This window comes from Cucurbita moschata, unplaced genomic scaffold, assembly GCF_002738365.1.
Source record: "Cucurbita moschata cultivar Rifu unplaced genomic scaffold, Cmos_1.0 Cmo_Scf00020, whole genome shotgun sequence".
Lineage (NCBI taxonomy): Eukaryota > Viridiplantae > Streptophyta > Magnoliopsida > Cucurbitales > Cucurbitaceae > Cucurbita > Cucurbita moschata.
Genome location: NW_019268536.1, coordinates 2,846,572 through 2,862,800, shown reverse-complemented (window position 1 = coordinate 2,862,800; position 16,229 = coordinate 2,846,572). Strand labels below are relative to the sequence as shown.

At 34.0% G+C, this 16,229-nt stretch overlaps 2 protein-coding genes across 3 annotated transcripts in view; one reads left to right on the top strand and one right to left on the bottom strand.

Annotated features, from left to right (window-relative positions):
• The first annotated feature begins 3,776 nt into the window (after window positions 1-3,776).
• LOC111457735 (dentin sialophosphoprotein-like) lies at window positions 3,777-15,230 on the top strand. 2 transcript variants are annotated; one of them, XM_023100115.1, is made up of 12 exons: window positions 3,777-4,391; window positions 6,404-6,630; window positions 9,584-9,651; window positions 9,867-9,938; window positions 10,118-10,467; window positions 10,690-10,758; window positions 11,070-11,158; window positions 11,823-13,796; window positions 13,881-13,958; window positions 14,270-14,381; window positions 14,668-14,718; window positions 14,823-15,230. In XM_023100115.1, exons 1-12 carry the CDS (start codon window positions 3,792-3,794, stop codon window positions 14,871-14,873), a joined length of 3,741 nt encoding a protein of 1,246 aa, XP_022955883.1. In that variant the 5' UTR covers window positions 3,777-3,791; the 3' UTR covers window positions 14,874-15,230. The 2 variants fall into 2 exon arrangements, with proteins under 2 accessions (XP_022955883.1, XP_022955884.1); XM_023100116.1 differs by having other exon boundaries at window positions 4,309-4,386.
• A 611-nt stretch (window positions 15,231-15,841) lies between these two features.
• The window catches only part of LOC111457983 (60S ribosomal protein L28-2-like), a 2,885-nt gene continuing 2,497 nt past the window's right edge, over window positions 15,842-16,229 (bottom strand). Inside the window, exon 4 of the mRNA XM_023100455.1 lies at window positions 15,842-16,219. Coding sequence (XP_022956223.1) covers window positions 16,079-16,219 — 141 coding nt within the window. The 3' untranslated portion in view covers window positions 15,842-16,078. The remainder of the gene's footprint in view (window positions 16,220-16,229) is intronic.

The window sequence follows — 16,229 nt, the reverse complement described above, 5'->3', positions numbered from 1 at the left end:
TTTTTTTTTTTTTTTTCAATTTCAATTTTAATTTGTTGACGTCTTTAATGGCTTCCATTATCAGATATATCCAAAATTTTGTTACATTTGGCAGGGAGTTCTTATTTTTTAATTTTGCATACTTTAATTAATTAATTAAGATATATAATCCTAAATATTTTATTCTAATGGAATAATTTTTTTAATTAAAAATGATCAAATATTGTATGTATTTTCATTATCCTAAAAATTTATTGTTGGGTCTTGTCTATGTTTCTGGGTAGTTAGTTTATTTATGAAATATATTAAAATAAAGAGAAATTTTGTAAATTATAAGAGGTATGAGCCGATAACCCGACTAACTCGAACTACTGAACTATAAAAATTAGGTTGTGTTAGATTTAACTTAGTTTTGGGTCGAGTTGAATGTTTACAAAATTAAAAAAAAATTGGTTTTTATTTTAGTCAACTAATTTGAAAATAGGGTAACAATTCATATTTAAGTAATTACGATCATCTTGTAAATATTTAATACTCAAAATTTTATGATATTTTTGGTATTAATGTAAATTGTATAGTAGATAAATATAATTTTTTTAAATAATTAAAAAAGAACAAATTGACAATACGAGGATTTAGCTGGGTTGGACTGTGAACTTTATTGCCGTTATTCCAGTCACCAATCTAACTAACTCTGAAATTTTCTGTCACAGTACACTTCTTCTAATACTTATTTAATTTTTTAAATGTTTGGATTATTACTAATTACGATGAATTAGATTAGGTTAATTTTAGTTCGAGTTTTGAATTCTTTGTTAATGGTCCCAAAAATAATGTTTTTTTAATGAGAAGTTCGGATAAATTGTTGTACCAAATGAGGTGGCAATGGGTGACCAATCAGAGTGGGACAGATAAGGTTGTTTGCTTTTCTTTTTGCTTACATTATCCATTTTGTCCTTACCATCTTGTTGCATTTAATTTCCATTTTTATTATTTTCCTAAATTTTCAAATTTGCTTAATTTTTTGTTTAATAAATTATCCATCTTTTTTTTTTTATATATATATTTTTTAAAATACCAACCGACGGGTGAGTGGAAAGTAAAAAACGCTCTTAAATATTTTTAACCCGTCAATTATACGATTAAATTGAACGTTTTAAAATTATATGTAGGTAAAATTTTCAATCGTTCAAAAACATTTTTGAATGTTTCTAATCGGTTTGGAATTCAATCAAATTGTTTATAACTCTGATGTGATATTCTTGAGCCAAAAGAGTTGAATCACAACCTTGTTCATAATTCCCATCTTCGTGATGTGTTTCCTCTTTGTTTCGTGGTCCACAAGAACATCATTTTCCAAATTTTGAATTCTTATTTGGGTTTCATTCAAAATATCTCGTATTGTCACACGTGTCTTAGTTTTAATACACGGAAGATTCTCTTAAGTATTTTTTTTATAACCTAATTAGAATCTCAATTTTTATTTAAGTTATTTATTTTTTTTCAAATATACGCATGTTTAAAGATTATGATTCGTTGCACATGTTTGCAATTTTGAGTTGTTTTGAGTTCACTCAGCTATATCAAATTCTCTTAACGCTCGAATTGGGGTTTTTTTCCTACTTGTATTAAATAAAACATGTTGAGCCAACTCTTTGTCCTGTAAAAACATACTTTATTTAGTTTGAAAAAATCATACGAAAAGAAGGAAGATCCAAGTCCACGTTGATCAAGAATAGTGACGTTGAGTTTCTCGCCCTTTTACCTCACTTTAGTCGGTTAAGAATATAACTCAGTTGTAGAGTATCGTCTCAGTAGAACAGAAGCCATCAATTTGAGCCTTCCTCGATTTATTTAAATAACGTTTTAAAATTATTTTTTCTTTAACCTATATTAATATAATTAAATATAGTTGAAGTTTGACTTTGGGTTTAGAATTTCAACCTTTGTCCCAAATTTGGCTTACAAGTTGATAAGCTTGAGCTAAAAAGCTATTATTTGTAGGCGAAGACTTTTGTTTTGTGGTGTTTGTGCCTTTTTTATTTTGAATTTTTGGCCCCCAATTAATGTCATTTTTGACTATTGGATTAGTAGGAATACTATTAATTTTAATTATTTAAATTAAATTTCACGTTTAAAAGATCAGATATTCTCGAACTCTCTTGTATCATAAATTTATTAATAGTAAAATCATGCGATGAATAGCATATATTGAATACTAAATTTAATTTTTAAATATTTTGTTACAATTCCGTACATGTCCGTTTGTAATATGATTGTTAAAGTATAGAATAATTAATTATTAAGAATATCGAAATAAATGAGTAAATTATGTTGTCGACCGACAATAGTAATGTTCATATAAAGTGTTAGTTATTTATCATTAATTTTTTTTATACGTCTAGATTAGTTTGTGCAGAGTTTAACTCTTAGCACGAGATAACCGTCTAATTCATCAAATCCCTTGACAATGAACTAATAAATTACTTGCTTGGTGATAGTCGAGAAATACACTCTTATTTCGAAATAAATATTTCGCCCACCCTCGGAATTATTAAGAAATAAGTATTTCGAATCTAGCTAGATCAAATCCCTTCCCTGAGGTTTTATAAGGATCGAAATAATTTAAATTTGAAACAATATATTTTATTTAAATCATATTTAAATATTCTAAATTATTGAACTAATTTAAACATTTAAATTTTAAATATTTTATTATATAATAAATATTTTTTTGTTGTATGTACTTGCTATAATAAATATTAATTTCAACTCTTTAAATTAAATATATTTTTCTTTTTATATTTAATTTATAATATATATCAAATTTGAATTTGATTTATTTTTAATTATTTAAATTTAGTACTTGTATATATCAAATATTAAATTCATGAAAAAAAAACCATATATAAATTTATTTCCAAAATTTATAGAGAAATGCCAATAATTTTTTTTTTGGAAAAATCAACCATAAACTAAAAAATAAAACTAAAATTAATTTAAAAAAAAAATACAAGAACTAAAATTCAACATTTAAAAATATAAAAACTAATGAATTAAAATGTTACTTTAAATAATTTTGAGGGATTTTAAAAATGTAATTGAAGTTAAATTACAAGATTAACCTTTTTTTTTTCTAATTGTCTAATAGGTATTTAAAATTTAAAAAATATTTCATAAATTTTCGAAGTTTTTAATCCAAGCGTAATAAATATCTAAAGAAAAAACTAAAATATAAAAAAGATATGCAAGTAGTATTAATAAATACAATAAAGGTTGTTTTCCTCTTTTCAAATTTTAAATTACATTAATGACCCTCAATTTTCAACATCACGAATGCCTAAATATAGACTATTACTAGCTTTATTTTATAGTTCGTAATGAGAGGAATGTGACATTTTTATAAATAACACTAAAAAAAAAATAAAGATTTAACAAAATAAATATTGCATAACTCGAGCAACCTTGCACACAAGTTCATATTTTTAGGGCACGATTTATACTTGGATAATCTTGCACGCTAACACATATTGTTAGGGCACGACCTTAGTAGAATCAGATACATACAAGGAGTGACTTCGTATGTGTGCACACATCATGTAGGGTACGATTGTCGTAGAATCTAATGATACACATGCAATGAGTGACCTTCCAATTATTAGGACACAACTCTATTATAATTATATCATATATATGCAACGAGCGACTGTTAGAATGTGAACCTACAATAATCACGTCATATACATATAAGGAGTCACCTTGCAACCATTAGGACACGACCCTAACCATAATACATCATATATCGTGTCTCCATGGGCCGTATTGGCTTCATAGACAGGCCCATGGATCCGAAATACGGGCTAAGAGCTACTGTAATTGCAGAAAAGACCCCAGAATTTGTTGAAATTAAAGAGAAGACCCAAAAAGAATACGCAAATGTGAGCCAAATTGGTCAACAGAGGCACTTGAAAGTGTACCTGCGTTGCTTCTGGGTCCCGGAAGCTGGTTCGACCATCTTCCGTCGTCTTCATCTCTCTTCCATTACAATGTATGGTGGCCCGTCAAAGCTCGGCCGAGCCGGCGCCGGCGCCGGCCGGGGAACGGTCGGAAAGCGGCCACACTCCTCTTTTCCTCTGCCACCTTCTCACCGGCCCTCCGGCCGTCTCTCTCTTGGCGGCAGTAGCGCCGGTTCTGTCACCAATCCTCGGAATCGAACCACCACCGCAACGAAATCGTTAGCGCCTCAGTCCGTCGAGGAGACTTTCAGTCTTGTTCCTGGAAACAACCCGTTGACTTTTTCCATGACAATTTGGTTGGCTCCGGACTTAATTGATGAGATCAAGCGGGTTGAGGCGCAAGGCGGGACTCCGAGGATTAAGTTTGATGCGAATGGCAAGAATTCTAGTGGTAATGTAAGTTCTTTTTCTTTTATTTTTTTTATAGTAGTTCTTTACTCTAGCCATCCACATCATCCGAAAATGAAGATTTTTATGCTGGAGTATGTTAATTCTCGAGTGTGGTATTTTTAGATTATCTGAACTTGTGTCGAGTACTTCAACTACGCTGTTGGATATGCGCACAAGTAGAATACTGTAAGGTCTTGTTTGAGTAGCAACATGGATAACTGTGTAAGTAAGTACTTGGTTGAAAAATATCAGTAGGAATACTTCCTCAGATTATCTCATCTGTGTTTCTACGTGTTCTTGATGCATATATAGTTTTTAGAAGGGCATACTGGCGTTCGTGTTCCACCTGACAATTGGAGCATGGCTATCAAAACTTTTCCAAGCTGATGATCTACACTTGATAATACTTGCTCCACTTGTAGTCTAAAATTTGAGCTTATTTTTCTCTCTCATTTTGGTAGACATGATAATTTAATGAATAAAGGAAGTGCTACCACCACTGATGAGGCCTTGGTTTTAGTCTTACAATTTGCACAGCATTCTTATAAAGAAAATGCAATTTATGATGGATGTGTAGAGAATTTTATAGGAAGTAGAGTGAGAGAGACAAGTTGAAGGGGGTAACTCTAGTTCTCTGCCTGCTTATTTGGGAGCCTTATCTTCATAAAATTGCTATCTCAAGGAGCTGTTGAAATTCCCTATCAACCAGAACTTATTTATTTATTTTATTATTTTTTTTAAAATATTACTTCAGGCTGATAAATTCTTGGTATAGTTTGAAAAGACTTCCAATAGGTTGGTTAATATCCTTGATATATTTAAGCGTGATACCAATAGGAGGAAGAGTAAATGTCCTATTGTGATTCTAGTGGGAAAACATAGGGAGGGGTGGTCAGTGGTTCTTTTAATCCAGTACCCCAAAATTTGTGGCAACCTGAATACTAAATGTATGAACAAGTTAAAAGTAGTGGGGTTTAGGAAAAAGCTGTTCTCTTCTATATTCTTCCAAATTCTCTCTTTCTTAATTACTAAATACCAAGAAAGAGAGATGTTAATTTTGCTGATGGTCTGGATGGGATAGCATAAGGAAGGAAAGGCCTTCTGATGAAGAGGAGGTTCTAAGGATTACAAAAGATCAGCGGAAGAAATAGTTGTTGGGTCCAAATGGCTTTACCACTTGAATTCTTAAAAAGTTGTTGGAACACAGTCAGAAGTGAACTCATGGTAGCGTTCCAAGATTCCTGTGAGAATCAGGTGTCCATTTATGGTTTCAAATGAATTGCTTGTAGAATCTTGAACACTAAGAGTTTTGAGTATTAAGAGAGAAACATCTTTCCAATCATTATGGAAATTTCATATTCCAATCCTTCCTAAATTTGAGAATATGAGGCTGCTTCATCACGATTTCATTTTGTCACTAGAACAGAATAGATGGGCGTAACCTATTAGGATGGCTAGGGCCTAGGCCAAGGGTTGAAAATGAAATAGAAAAGATGTAAGGCCTTGTTTGGATTGTATATTCTTGGTTTTCTTTATTTTATTAAACCCTCTATGATCTACCCCTTTTTCTTGAATATCCCGGTTCTTCTTTTTGTTCCTATGTTTATGTGAAAATGGGAAGAAATAGATCATGCACCTTACTTGCGAAGTGCTAAGCTGTTTTCATTTTGTCAATTAATTTGTACTGTACAAAAATCTCTTTTTAGAGCACTTACTAGGCTTCTCATTTTGCATTTCAGGAAAATGATTTTTTTTTTTAATTCATTATTGGAAATAGTCTACATCTCTATAGGAAACTCTTCGAGGAGGTCTGATCCCATTAAAAAAATGAGGAAATCATTTTAAGGCTCTCCAAGCCTTGTACAGTTAAAGAAAGGAATATATATAAAATTACAAGTTTCTGTCAGTCGATTTCTACAATCATACATGCACCTTATGATCTAATTTCTACTTCTCTGTTTGAAGCTAATTTATGAGGTCTTTGGCAATTTAAGATTGTTGTTGAACTCAAACAACAGGTCATTGATGTTGGTGGAAAAGAGTTTAGGTTCACATGGTCACGTGAAGTTGGCGATCTGTGTGACATATATGAAGAACGTAAAAGTGGTGAAGACGGAAGTGGTTTGCTTATTGAATCAGGCAATGCTTGGAGAAAAGTAAATGTGCAGCGTATCTTGGACGAATCAACTACAAACCATGTTAAGAAGTTGTCTGAAGAAGCTGACCGTAAAGCTAAGGCCCGTAGGTATGCAATCCTGTATTGAGCGTGTTTATTGCTTCTCTAGCTTTTGGCAATTAGCACATCTGACCTTACTGCATTCTGGCCTTTTTCAATTTATAGATTACCTAAAAACTTCATGCATTTTTTATACAACTAAATGGGGTTAGTTTATGTGCTTACCTTCCTTCTCACACACTTAATAGTTTTGGCACCATTACATGAACTATAATTTATGACTGCAAAGAAAATCACTAACGTATATTCAATTACCTAGTAAGTTTATCAGACTTGTGTTGCATATAATTAGGTGAGTTAGGAGGTTCATGGATGAGATTTTTCAGTGTATCTTGGGAGATACCAAACCTCTCAAAGAGCTTTTATTTATTTTGTCAATTTTGATACAAATCAAATTATGTTTTTCAACTTCTTATCAAATTGGTGTCAGTTTTAAAATTTACAAAGGAATACAAGCTTCCAACCTTTATGAGAGGCCTGGTTCTACCCAAATTTCCCCAAAGATTTCCTCCCCGAACTTCCTATTATCTCTATTAATACAATAGCTTAACTCTAAGAAATTACCATATAATTACAAACATGCCTCTGCTAATAACATATCCTTATTAACATTAATAACAAAATGATTATTAGATTAATTTTGAAGTTATTTTTTATGATATTAGGTTTAATTGAGACTTCTTTTTTAGAATAAGAAACAAAATTTCAAGAAGGTAAAAGCCAAATAAAATTCAAGGAGTTTGAGAAAAGCTCGTCAATTAGCTATCATCATAGAATTAAGAATATTACAAAAAGACTAGAATGAAAGCCCAGTTTCCCTTCTTGGTTTGCAAGGTTTAAGGCCTAGGGCTGTCACTTTTTTTGTCTAATTACTATACCTTTTGTTTCTTATCAAAACAAAGAAAAAAAAAAATGTTCAAGGCTGGGTGTGGAAAATATTTGCTTTTGGGAAGATACTTGGATGATCAGGATCCTCTGAAGCTTTGATTTCTTGATATTTTTGCTGTCTTGTGCAAAGAGTGCCTCAATCTCTGATTGTTGGGTTAATAGTAGTCAAGCTCGAGACTTGGGATCTAGAAGAGGTGTTTTTGATAGAGAGCTTCACAACTGAGTGCCCCTTGTAGAGAAGATCAGCTCATTTCATCTTGGGGAGGGAGTGGATCGAATTCTGTAGTCTTTGGACGGTTTGAAGAGGTATTCTAGTAAGTTGGTTTTCTAAACCTCTCCGCAAAACCCACCAAGGTTAACAATGGCCGAACTAGTAAGATTTAGAAGCACAAATACCTTGAGGAAGTCGAGATCTTCCAAGGTTTTTGGCCTTTAGGAGCCTTAACGTGGATGATAGACTTCAAAGGAAGTTCAGGAATCGGTCTCTTTCTCATTCAAGTGCAGGCTTTTTTGATGGTGGGGAGGACTTTGAACACCTCTTCATCCATTGTAATTTTTCTTATAAATCATGGAGTTACTTTTTAGGCATTTTGTCATCTCTACTTTCTGCCTAGGAGGGTAGATGATAAGCTTATGGAAGCCCTAAATGCTTGAAATTTTATGGGAAAAGCCTAATTGTTGGGAGTTGTGCTTCTCGGTCTCGTTGGTTACGCTTGGATATCTTTTGCGATCTTGTCCAAAAGATGGTGTTGTGGTGGATATCTTTACATACAAATTTTTTTTGTATTACGGCCTCTTGATGATTATTAACGACTGGAAGTCTCTCTGTAGAGTTTGGGAGGGGTTCCCCCTGCCCTCTGCCCTGAACCTAATGCCTTCGAAAATCATTTTGTTCTCTCCAAGAAAATCCTTCTGACTAGAAATGGAGTACTGCAAGATGTAATCCATTTGGTAGGTGTAGCTTCCTCTCTGTATAACTTCGTTGGCGTCAACAACTTGTAGACCTTAAACTTTTTAGGGAGTCTAGACTTCCATTCTTTTTGCTCAACTCTTGTGAAATGAAAGTCTCGGTAGCAGCTAGCAGGAAGAGAGAACTAACAGAGGAGGAACTGCAGGACTTTTTCTCAAAATTCTTTAAGGTTTTGAGAAGGTTTGCAGTCAAATGATGCCCACTTTCAATTTCTCTGTCCATAATTATTCTGAACCAAATATCCCAACAAAGTGAACCTTCATTCTACACTAGGGATCTTTCCAAACATCTCGGGTCCGTGAAGTTACCTAAAGGTGATGTATTGCTTGAAAATAGGGACTAACTTGGCTCCAAAGAATTTTTTTTTCCTGAGGAGTAGGGGCAAGAAATTTTAGTGCATTATCTAAATAATGCCTACCGTACTTACTAACAATGAAATTCTTCCAAAGAGAGTACAGTGCTCTAGAAATCTCCACTACATCCCACGAAAAGCCCTGTTTTTCTGTTTTACATCTGCCATGTCAAGCCTCCTCAAGACAGACAAAATAAAATCAATGGAGTAATTGGCACACAGAATCTGACATGAGTACGGACAATATAAATGAATTTATAATCATACACATGATTTTGAAATTTTTTTTGTTCTGAATGGAACTGCTTAATGCTTTTGTTTCTGATATAACATAGCTACAGATGACTTTCATGCTATTTTTCTAAACTAAATTTGGACATGAAACTATAGCGTATTCTTTTGTTTGGCATACTGGAATGCTCTTGAATTAAAAGTTTATTTGGGCTTGTGGATGTTTCACCGTTCTTCCAAGCCATGATTTAGTTGTATTTGATAGTTTAATGATAATATTAGGATCAGCTTTTTTTATAATATTCGTCCTCCCACTCAAACAAAAATACAGAAAAAAAAAAAAAAGGCTTTTGATGATTGAGATGTAGCACTGAAAGTTTGTGAAACCTTTAACTTTTGTGTGAACGACTTCTAAACTGTAGAGAGGTTCTGTTTGTTGTTATAGAGCTATCCGTGATGATGTTTAGTATTATCTTCATCTCTTACACATTCATGCACATATCTTGTGTTTCTGGCTGCAGATCTATTGTCTTAGAACCTGGGAATCCATCTATGAAGAATCAAATAAAGCAATTGGCTGCTGCCGAAGGTATGCATTTTTTAAAGATTTGTTTAGTGGGTAAATTCTATTATTTTATTCTTGAGATGAACAGGAGGTTAATTCATTCTTATACCTGGTAAAGTGGTCTTGTCAACCTGCCTTAATATTATTTATTTATTTATTTTGTTATCTGATTGAATTCTGCAAAAACTGAACCTTCTATGTTGAGGTCAAATCTCTACTAAGACCTTGCTTGCTTGCAGCTAATCCATGGAGGCATTATAAGAATAAGAAAGAGCCTCCCTTTAAAAAGCAGAAAAATGAACTGTCTCAAGGTGACTGTCTGTGTACACTAAGTTTTTTCTTCATTTTCTTTTTGCTTGTCTAAATGCTTTATTCTTTTTTTCTCCCTTTTCAAGTGCTTTCTTTCTCTTTGACATATACCATGTCTCCTGATGGACATTAATGTCAATGAACCCTAGTAGTGCAGTACTAACATAAGATGTCATTGCAGTCGGGCCTACAAAATCTACATATAAACCTGGCATGTCATCGTTACCTGCTTCGAAGGATAGGCTATCACATTCGCCTATTCCATCTCCGCCTGAGCAAACTGGTGCTCCAGTATCTCAATTTGGATCTGCAATTACCGCTAAGACTCGTATTATTGCAGAAGATATTAGACCTCGACTACCTGCTAAGATTAATGCTGCTGCTGGCAGCGAGAAGGAAATCCCGACCAGAGCTGCAAAAAGAGTACATGAAACATCAGGACAGGAAGGGAATAGTGGAGTTAGACCAACAGACTTGCAAGGAATGTTGTATACTTTACTCTTGGAGAATCCCAAGGGGATGAGTTTGAAGGTACACAAAAATAAATAGGTGACTACCATAGGTAGGAACTTAGGATGTTATTTTTCATCTACCTTAATTGAAGTATTGATTCCTAATATGAAAATAATGTTGGATGTTTCCTGTTCATGGTTTGTTTGTTCCCTTAAACAAGTTTATCAGTTATATTCTAAACGTAAGGCTTTTACTGTTTTCTATTTCTCTCTCAATGGTAATTCTTGTCACCCCTCGTAGGCCTTGGAGAGAGCAGTTGGCGATAAAATCCCAAATGCTGTAAAAAAGATCGAGCCAATCATCAAAAGAGTAAGTGATGCAGATGTTAAATTAATAGAAATAATGCATAATCTACTAGATTAATGTTTATTCAGTTATTTCAATACATCTCTCAACAGTCCCGCATATGCTGTCTTGAATAGTACTTCAATTAAAAGGATTCAACAACTGAACTATCAATTTAAACGGGAAAAAATGAATTAACCTTTTCCTTTTGAACTTATAATAGATTGACTGTGCTTCTGAAATCTTCCGATATTCTAGTAGTTGTTCTGAATTCTGATTTGTTCATACATACTGAAGTAATTGTTCTTATATTCTTGTTTAATCTTGACTGTTAGATTGCAACCTACGAAGCTCCGGGGAAATATTGTTTGAAATCAGGAGTTGAGTTGGAAGGCTCCAAAAGACTTTCATCCGAAGGTGAAAGGTACTTCAACATTTGTGGGTGATTTTATCTGGTTGACTTGAACAGTTATTTGCAAAATCTTATGTCGGGTTATTCGTTCTTGTTACCATTTTGCAAAATCTTATGTCGGGTCATCTTTTGAGAATATTACATTACATGTTGAATTCAAACCACAATTTTTAGAGGGAGTAGAAATGTTTCACGACAACCTCAAATGCCTCATTTTTTTAGAATATTACATGACATGCTGAATTCAAATTTATAACCTCTTAGAGGAAGTAGAAATGCCTCAACTATTTCATCATGATAGTTTAGTTTTTTTTTATTATCAATTAACTAAGCTCTATGAGGAAAGAAAGCGTCAGCAAATTGTTAGGTAGAATGCTTTACTGCAAGGTTTTATAATAATATTCAATGGTTAAGACATCCTTATCTCCTCTAAGAGATTGTAGGTTCAAATCTCTACGTGTTGGAATATTCTCTATACGAAAAAGAAAAGGAAAACAAAATAACTTCATTAAAAGAGTAATTACATTGGAGATTGGATAGCAGATCAAACCAAAAGAAAGCTCCACCCAGTAATTTACTAGCCAGTGTTTTTGATATACATGGATTCCTGTTTTTGATATACATGGATTGCTCGATGTTCATCTAGGAGTCTAATTCTCGTCTTGTACTTTCACAGCTCTCCTTTGGTCAGCCATCATCAAACCCCTGTACACGAAAACCTCCATGATCAAATGACTGCTCCAGAACCGCAGTTAGGAGCAAGATGTGGCATTGAATTGGAGGAAAAGGTAGAAACCTCTCAAGCTAACAAAGAATCAAATTTCTTGGAGAAAAATGGCATCCAACAGCATTCACCCCATGTTTTTGCTGAGAAAAAACTCCCTGAAAATAGTGAAGGCCAGGCAGCTAGTTCGTCTGACAATGAAAGTGACAGTGATTCTGAAAGTGATAGCAGTGATAGTGAAACTGATAGCGGGAATCATAGTAGGAGTAGAAGCCGAAGCCCCATGGGTAGTGTGAGTAGCAGTGATAGTGAAAGTGACGCACCTTCCAATAGCAAGGAAGGTTCTGATGAGGACGTGGATATCATGACCAGTGATGATGACAAAGAATCCAAGTATAAATTGCAAGCTTCCGTACAGGGTTTCTCTACATCTCCTGCTGCTTGGAAAAGTCCAGATGGTGGGGCTGTGCAGAATATGGATGATGAAAAGGAAAATGGACAAGAATCTGATGCAACAATTGACATTGAGAACGATTCTTCTGATGATGAGCCAGAAGCTAAAATTGATGATCGCAGTTTACTTCCTATTGAAGGTGGAAAACCTGTGGAAGGGTCAAGATCCTTTTCACCATACACTGATGAATTCCAAGAGCGCCAAGATTTTATTGGGAGTTTGTTTGAGGATAGGGAAAATACTGTTGTGGACAGTGCCAGGCATGAACAATCTGACAGCACAGATAGGATATCTAAAGGCAAGTTTAAAAGGAGTTCTGATTTGGAGTGCTTTAAAGGAAATTCTGATTTTAGGCCAAAAAAAGGAAACAAAGAAACATTTTCAGAAAAAAATAGTTCAGATGTTTCACAAGCAGGTTGGAGGCTCCATGATCAAAATGGAGGGAGGGCTGTAGATACAGTAGTCAGACCTGACAAGCATGGTGATATTGGACGTGGCACTAAGCACACTGAAAGGGTTGGTCATGCTGATAAAAACTTTCATGTGTATAATGATACATTTTATGGAAATGCTGAACACGAAGGGACAAAGGAGAAAAAGAATTCTAGATCAGGTGGTCCAGGGGACAAACAGATACAACCCTTTGACTCCCATCACGGTAAGCCTGCTGAAATAGTTGGAAAGTTAAAAGATGGCAAAATATTTTCAAGCTCGCAGATGGGGTATCCACCAAGGGACAATAATAATAATAGAATTAGTGTAGACAGGTCCCCTGTTAATGGAAAAGGCCGAATTCTCCAAAGAGAGCTTTCAGACCTGGAGTTGGGTGAACTTCGTGAGCCCTTCTCCGAGGAAAAACCGGGTAAAAATAAATTCGAAAGAAGCAATTCGTTGAAACAGTTGGAGAATAAAGAAAACACTACAGATCTCTGGAGTTCAGATTTAAATAAAGAAAAATCTAAGTTGAAGGCTAGTTTAGAATATGGAAAGCAGTCCTCACCCCATGTAAGTACCAAGTTTCCCAGTAATCCGGAAGGCTCAAATAAACAGAAAAATTCAGAACATATAGTTGAAGACTCGAAGAGGCTTAGCCACCGGTTTCTGCATTCTCATCCACAATATGATTCAAGGGTCGATCGTGTTGAAGTTGATAAGTCAGTTGACGCAAATGTAAAACCTAATCAAGGGATTGGTCCTGAAGGCTGTGGGGAAAGCAACAGAAAAACATCTGTTGGCATTTCCCAGCTGCATGATATGAAAAGAGAACAGCTTCCCTCAAAAAAAGGAGGTAAAAGACTAGCACCTTATCCATTAGCTGAAGTTACCGATGAACTAAAGAACCCAGCATCAGCTGAGCGTGAATATAGTGATCCGAAGAGGAGAGATTCTTCTTCAGACGAAAACAGTTGTTCATATTCCAAGTATGAAAAGGATGAGCCAGAGTTGAAGGGAGCCATCAGGGATTTCTCTCAGTAAGTTTCATCTATAACTCATTCATTTTCTTTTACTTCGCCATTAATGTTTGATAACTGATGAAAAAATATACTTCTTATTAGGTACAAGGATTATGTACAGGAGTATCATGATAAATATGAATCATACCTATCCTTGAACAAAATCCTAGAAAGCTACAGGTAATACTTCTTTTCATTCATATCCGATTCTTATCCATTACTACACGTGTCGCAGTCTGCCTGTCTTAATGTAATGGCCCAAGTCCACCGCTAGCAGATACTGTCCTCTTTGGGATTTCCCCTCAAGGTTTTTAAAACGCGTCTACTAGGGAAAAGTTTCCACACCTTTATAAAGAATGCTTCGTTATCTTCTCCGACCAATGTGGGATCTCACACTTAATGTCTGGTTATTATGTTTAAAAAGTGTTCTGGTATGCTGTTACTATAAATAAAAAATCATTATGTTTCTAAACATCGGTGGACATATGTAGGGCTGAGTTCTGCAAACTCGGAAAGGAGCTCGATTCTGCTAGAGGACAAGATTCGGAGAAATACTTTAACGTCTTAGGACAGCTGAAAGAAACCTATCGGCTGTGTTCAACGGTATGGCTGCCAATCCTAGTATCTTTTCTGTAAGTTTTTAAGTTGATAGGATTAGAAGTTTTTCACGTTCACATATATATTTCTCCATCTCTGGGGCTTTGCAGCTTAAATCAACATTAGTAATTATTCTTGCACAAAATCTCAAGGCTCACGTGGGTTGTACTTCATGTAGGCATGAATATTTTTGTTTGCCTTCATCTGAAAGCACATCAATTTTTTTTTTTCCTCGTTATTTATATTCTTTCTTATATAATAAAGTTGACTCAAATTAAGAGGTAATTTGCAGAGGCACAAGAGGTTGAAAAAGATATTCATTGTTCTCCATGAAGAGCTGAAGGTGATTAACATCAACTTACTAATCCACATTACCATCTTACTTTTTGTAGTTCTAATTTTAATCTCTAGTTCGTTAGTTTCTTAATATGCATTATATTGTTGCAGCATCTGAAGGAACGGCTTACAGATTTTGCACAAACTTACGCAAAAGATTAAGACTGGACGTGCCTCTATTCGAGCAATCGAACGTCAACTCAGGGTACGTCATTAAATGGTCGAGGTGAACACAAGAACTGTATCAATGAATCCTGTGTATAAAAAAATCAGTAAATTTGTTACTTGCTACCTACTCCCCACCCCCAATATAGGAACATGTAAATTTTTTTGCTCTCCTCTCTCCTGAAATGCATTTTATTTTGTTTAGCTAGTAGAGAGGTTGGACTTTTGTTTTTAGTATAGCTTGGCCTCTTCCTGTTAGTCTTGCGAGGCTTCTTTTGGGTTTGGATATAATGTATTTTGTAGGTTGTACGAATTTTGAATGTGTAAAAATGTCCCAATAGCTGTGAATATGCTAATGTTTGGGTTTGGATATAATGGTCTTGAACATTAGAGAGGATTATGGCTATAACTTAAACGAATTAAAAAATTAATTACTAATTATTTTCAATTAAAGGAATGTAAATATTATGTAGACTTAAATTTTAACTAATATATTTATATTTTATATTATCTTCAATTTAATATGAACTTTTATTTTATTTTTCAATTCTCAATATTACTTTTAATTAATGTTTAATGTAAAAGTATTTATTTATTTTTATTTGAATTGACTAATTTGTTAATTTAACTATATATTAAATAATACTAAATTTAACTTGTGATTACAACAAAATTATTTAACTAAAATTTTAATTAACAAAAATTGTATTACACATTATATTAAAATTATTAAATAACTATTAGTACTATTTTAATATTCTATATGAATGGTTTGTATTTATTAATTATCCTGCCATGTCTAAATGCATCCATTAATTATCATATAAATCTAAATCATAGACATAAATCTCATATATTTACTAATTGAAATCAACTAATTAAAAAAAAAAAAAAAACAAAACATAACACCAACACAAGATTTAGGGTTTTTCCAAGTGCTTTGTTATCCCTACCGGACCATGAAATATCCTAGAAAATTTCAACTGCAATTAAAATAACATATAACCAAAACAAAGTCACAAGGTTACCTGACAAGTTCACCACAGCATGAAAATAAGCATATAATAATAATGCAAAACATAGCAAAACATCTGTCTCCAGACTACTCTTCAGATTCAAAACTGTGCACTAAGTTGGCATTCCAACAAAAAACACAATGGCAAACGCAACATCTCATTTTTCATTCTCTTAATTCTCACTTCCTACTTCCTTCCACCTGATTTCAACGCTTGTCTGTTCCTCTTCTTGACCCCGGACTTGGCAACCTTTAGGCTCCTGTTCACAGCGCTCAATCTTGCTAGGGCAGCCTTCTTCAGATCTGGCCTGTAGTAGTTATCTGCAACCTGGGGGGGG

What these genes read in the sequence shown, in the direction of transcription:
- LOC111457735 (XM_023100115.1), top strand. Translation starts at nt 3,792, where the DNA reads ATGGGCCGTATTGGCTTCATAGACAGGCCCATGGATCCGAAATACGGG. An exon ending in CTTTCATCCGAAGGTGAAAG is followed by an intron (nt 11,159 to 11,822) that starts GTACTTCAACAT and finishes GTACTTTCACAG; the next exon opens with CTCTCCTTTGGTCAGCCATC. An exon ending in CCTATCGGCTGTGTTCAACG is followed by an intron (nt 14,382 to 14,667) that starts GTATGGCTGCCA and finishes GGTAATTTGCAG; the next exon opens with AGGCACAAGAGGTTGAAAAA.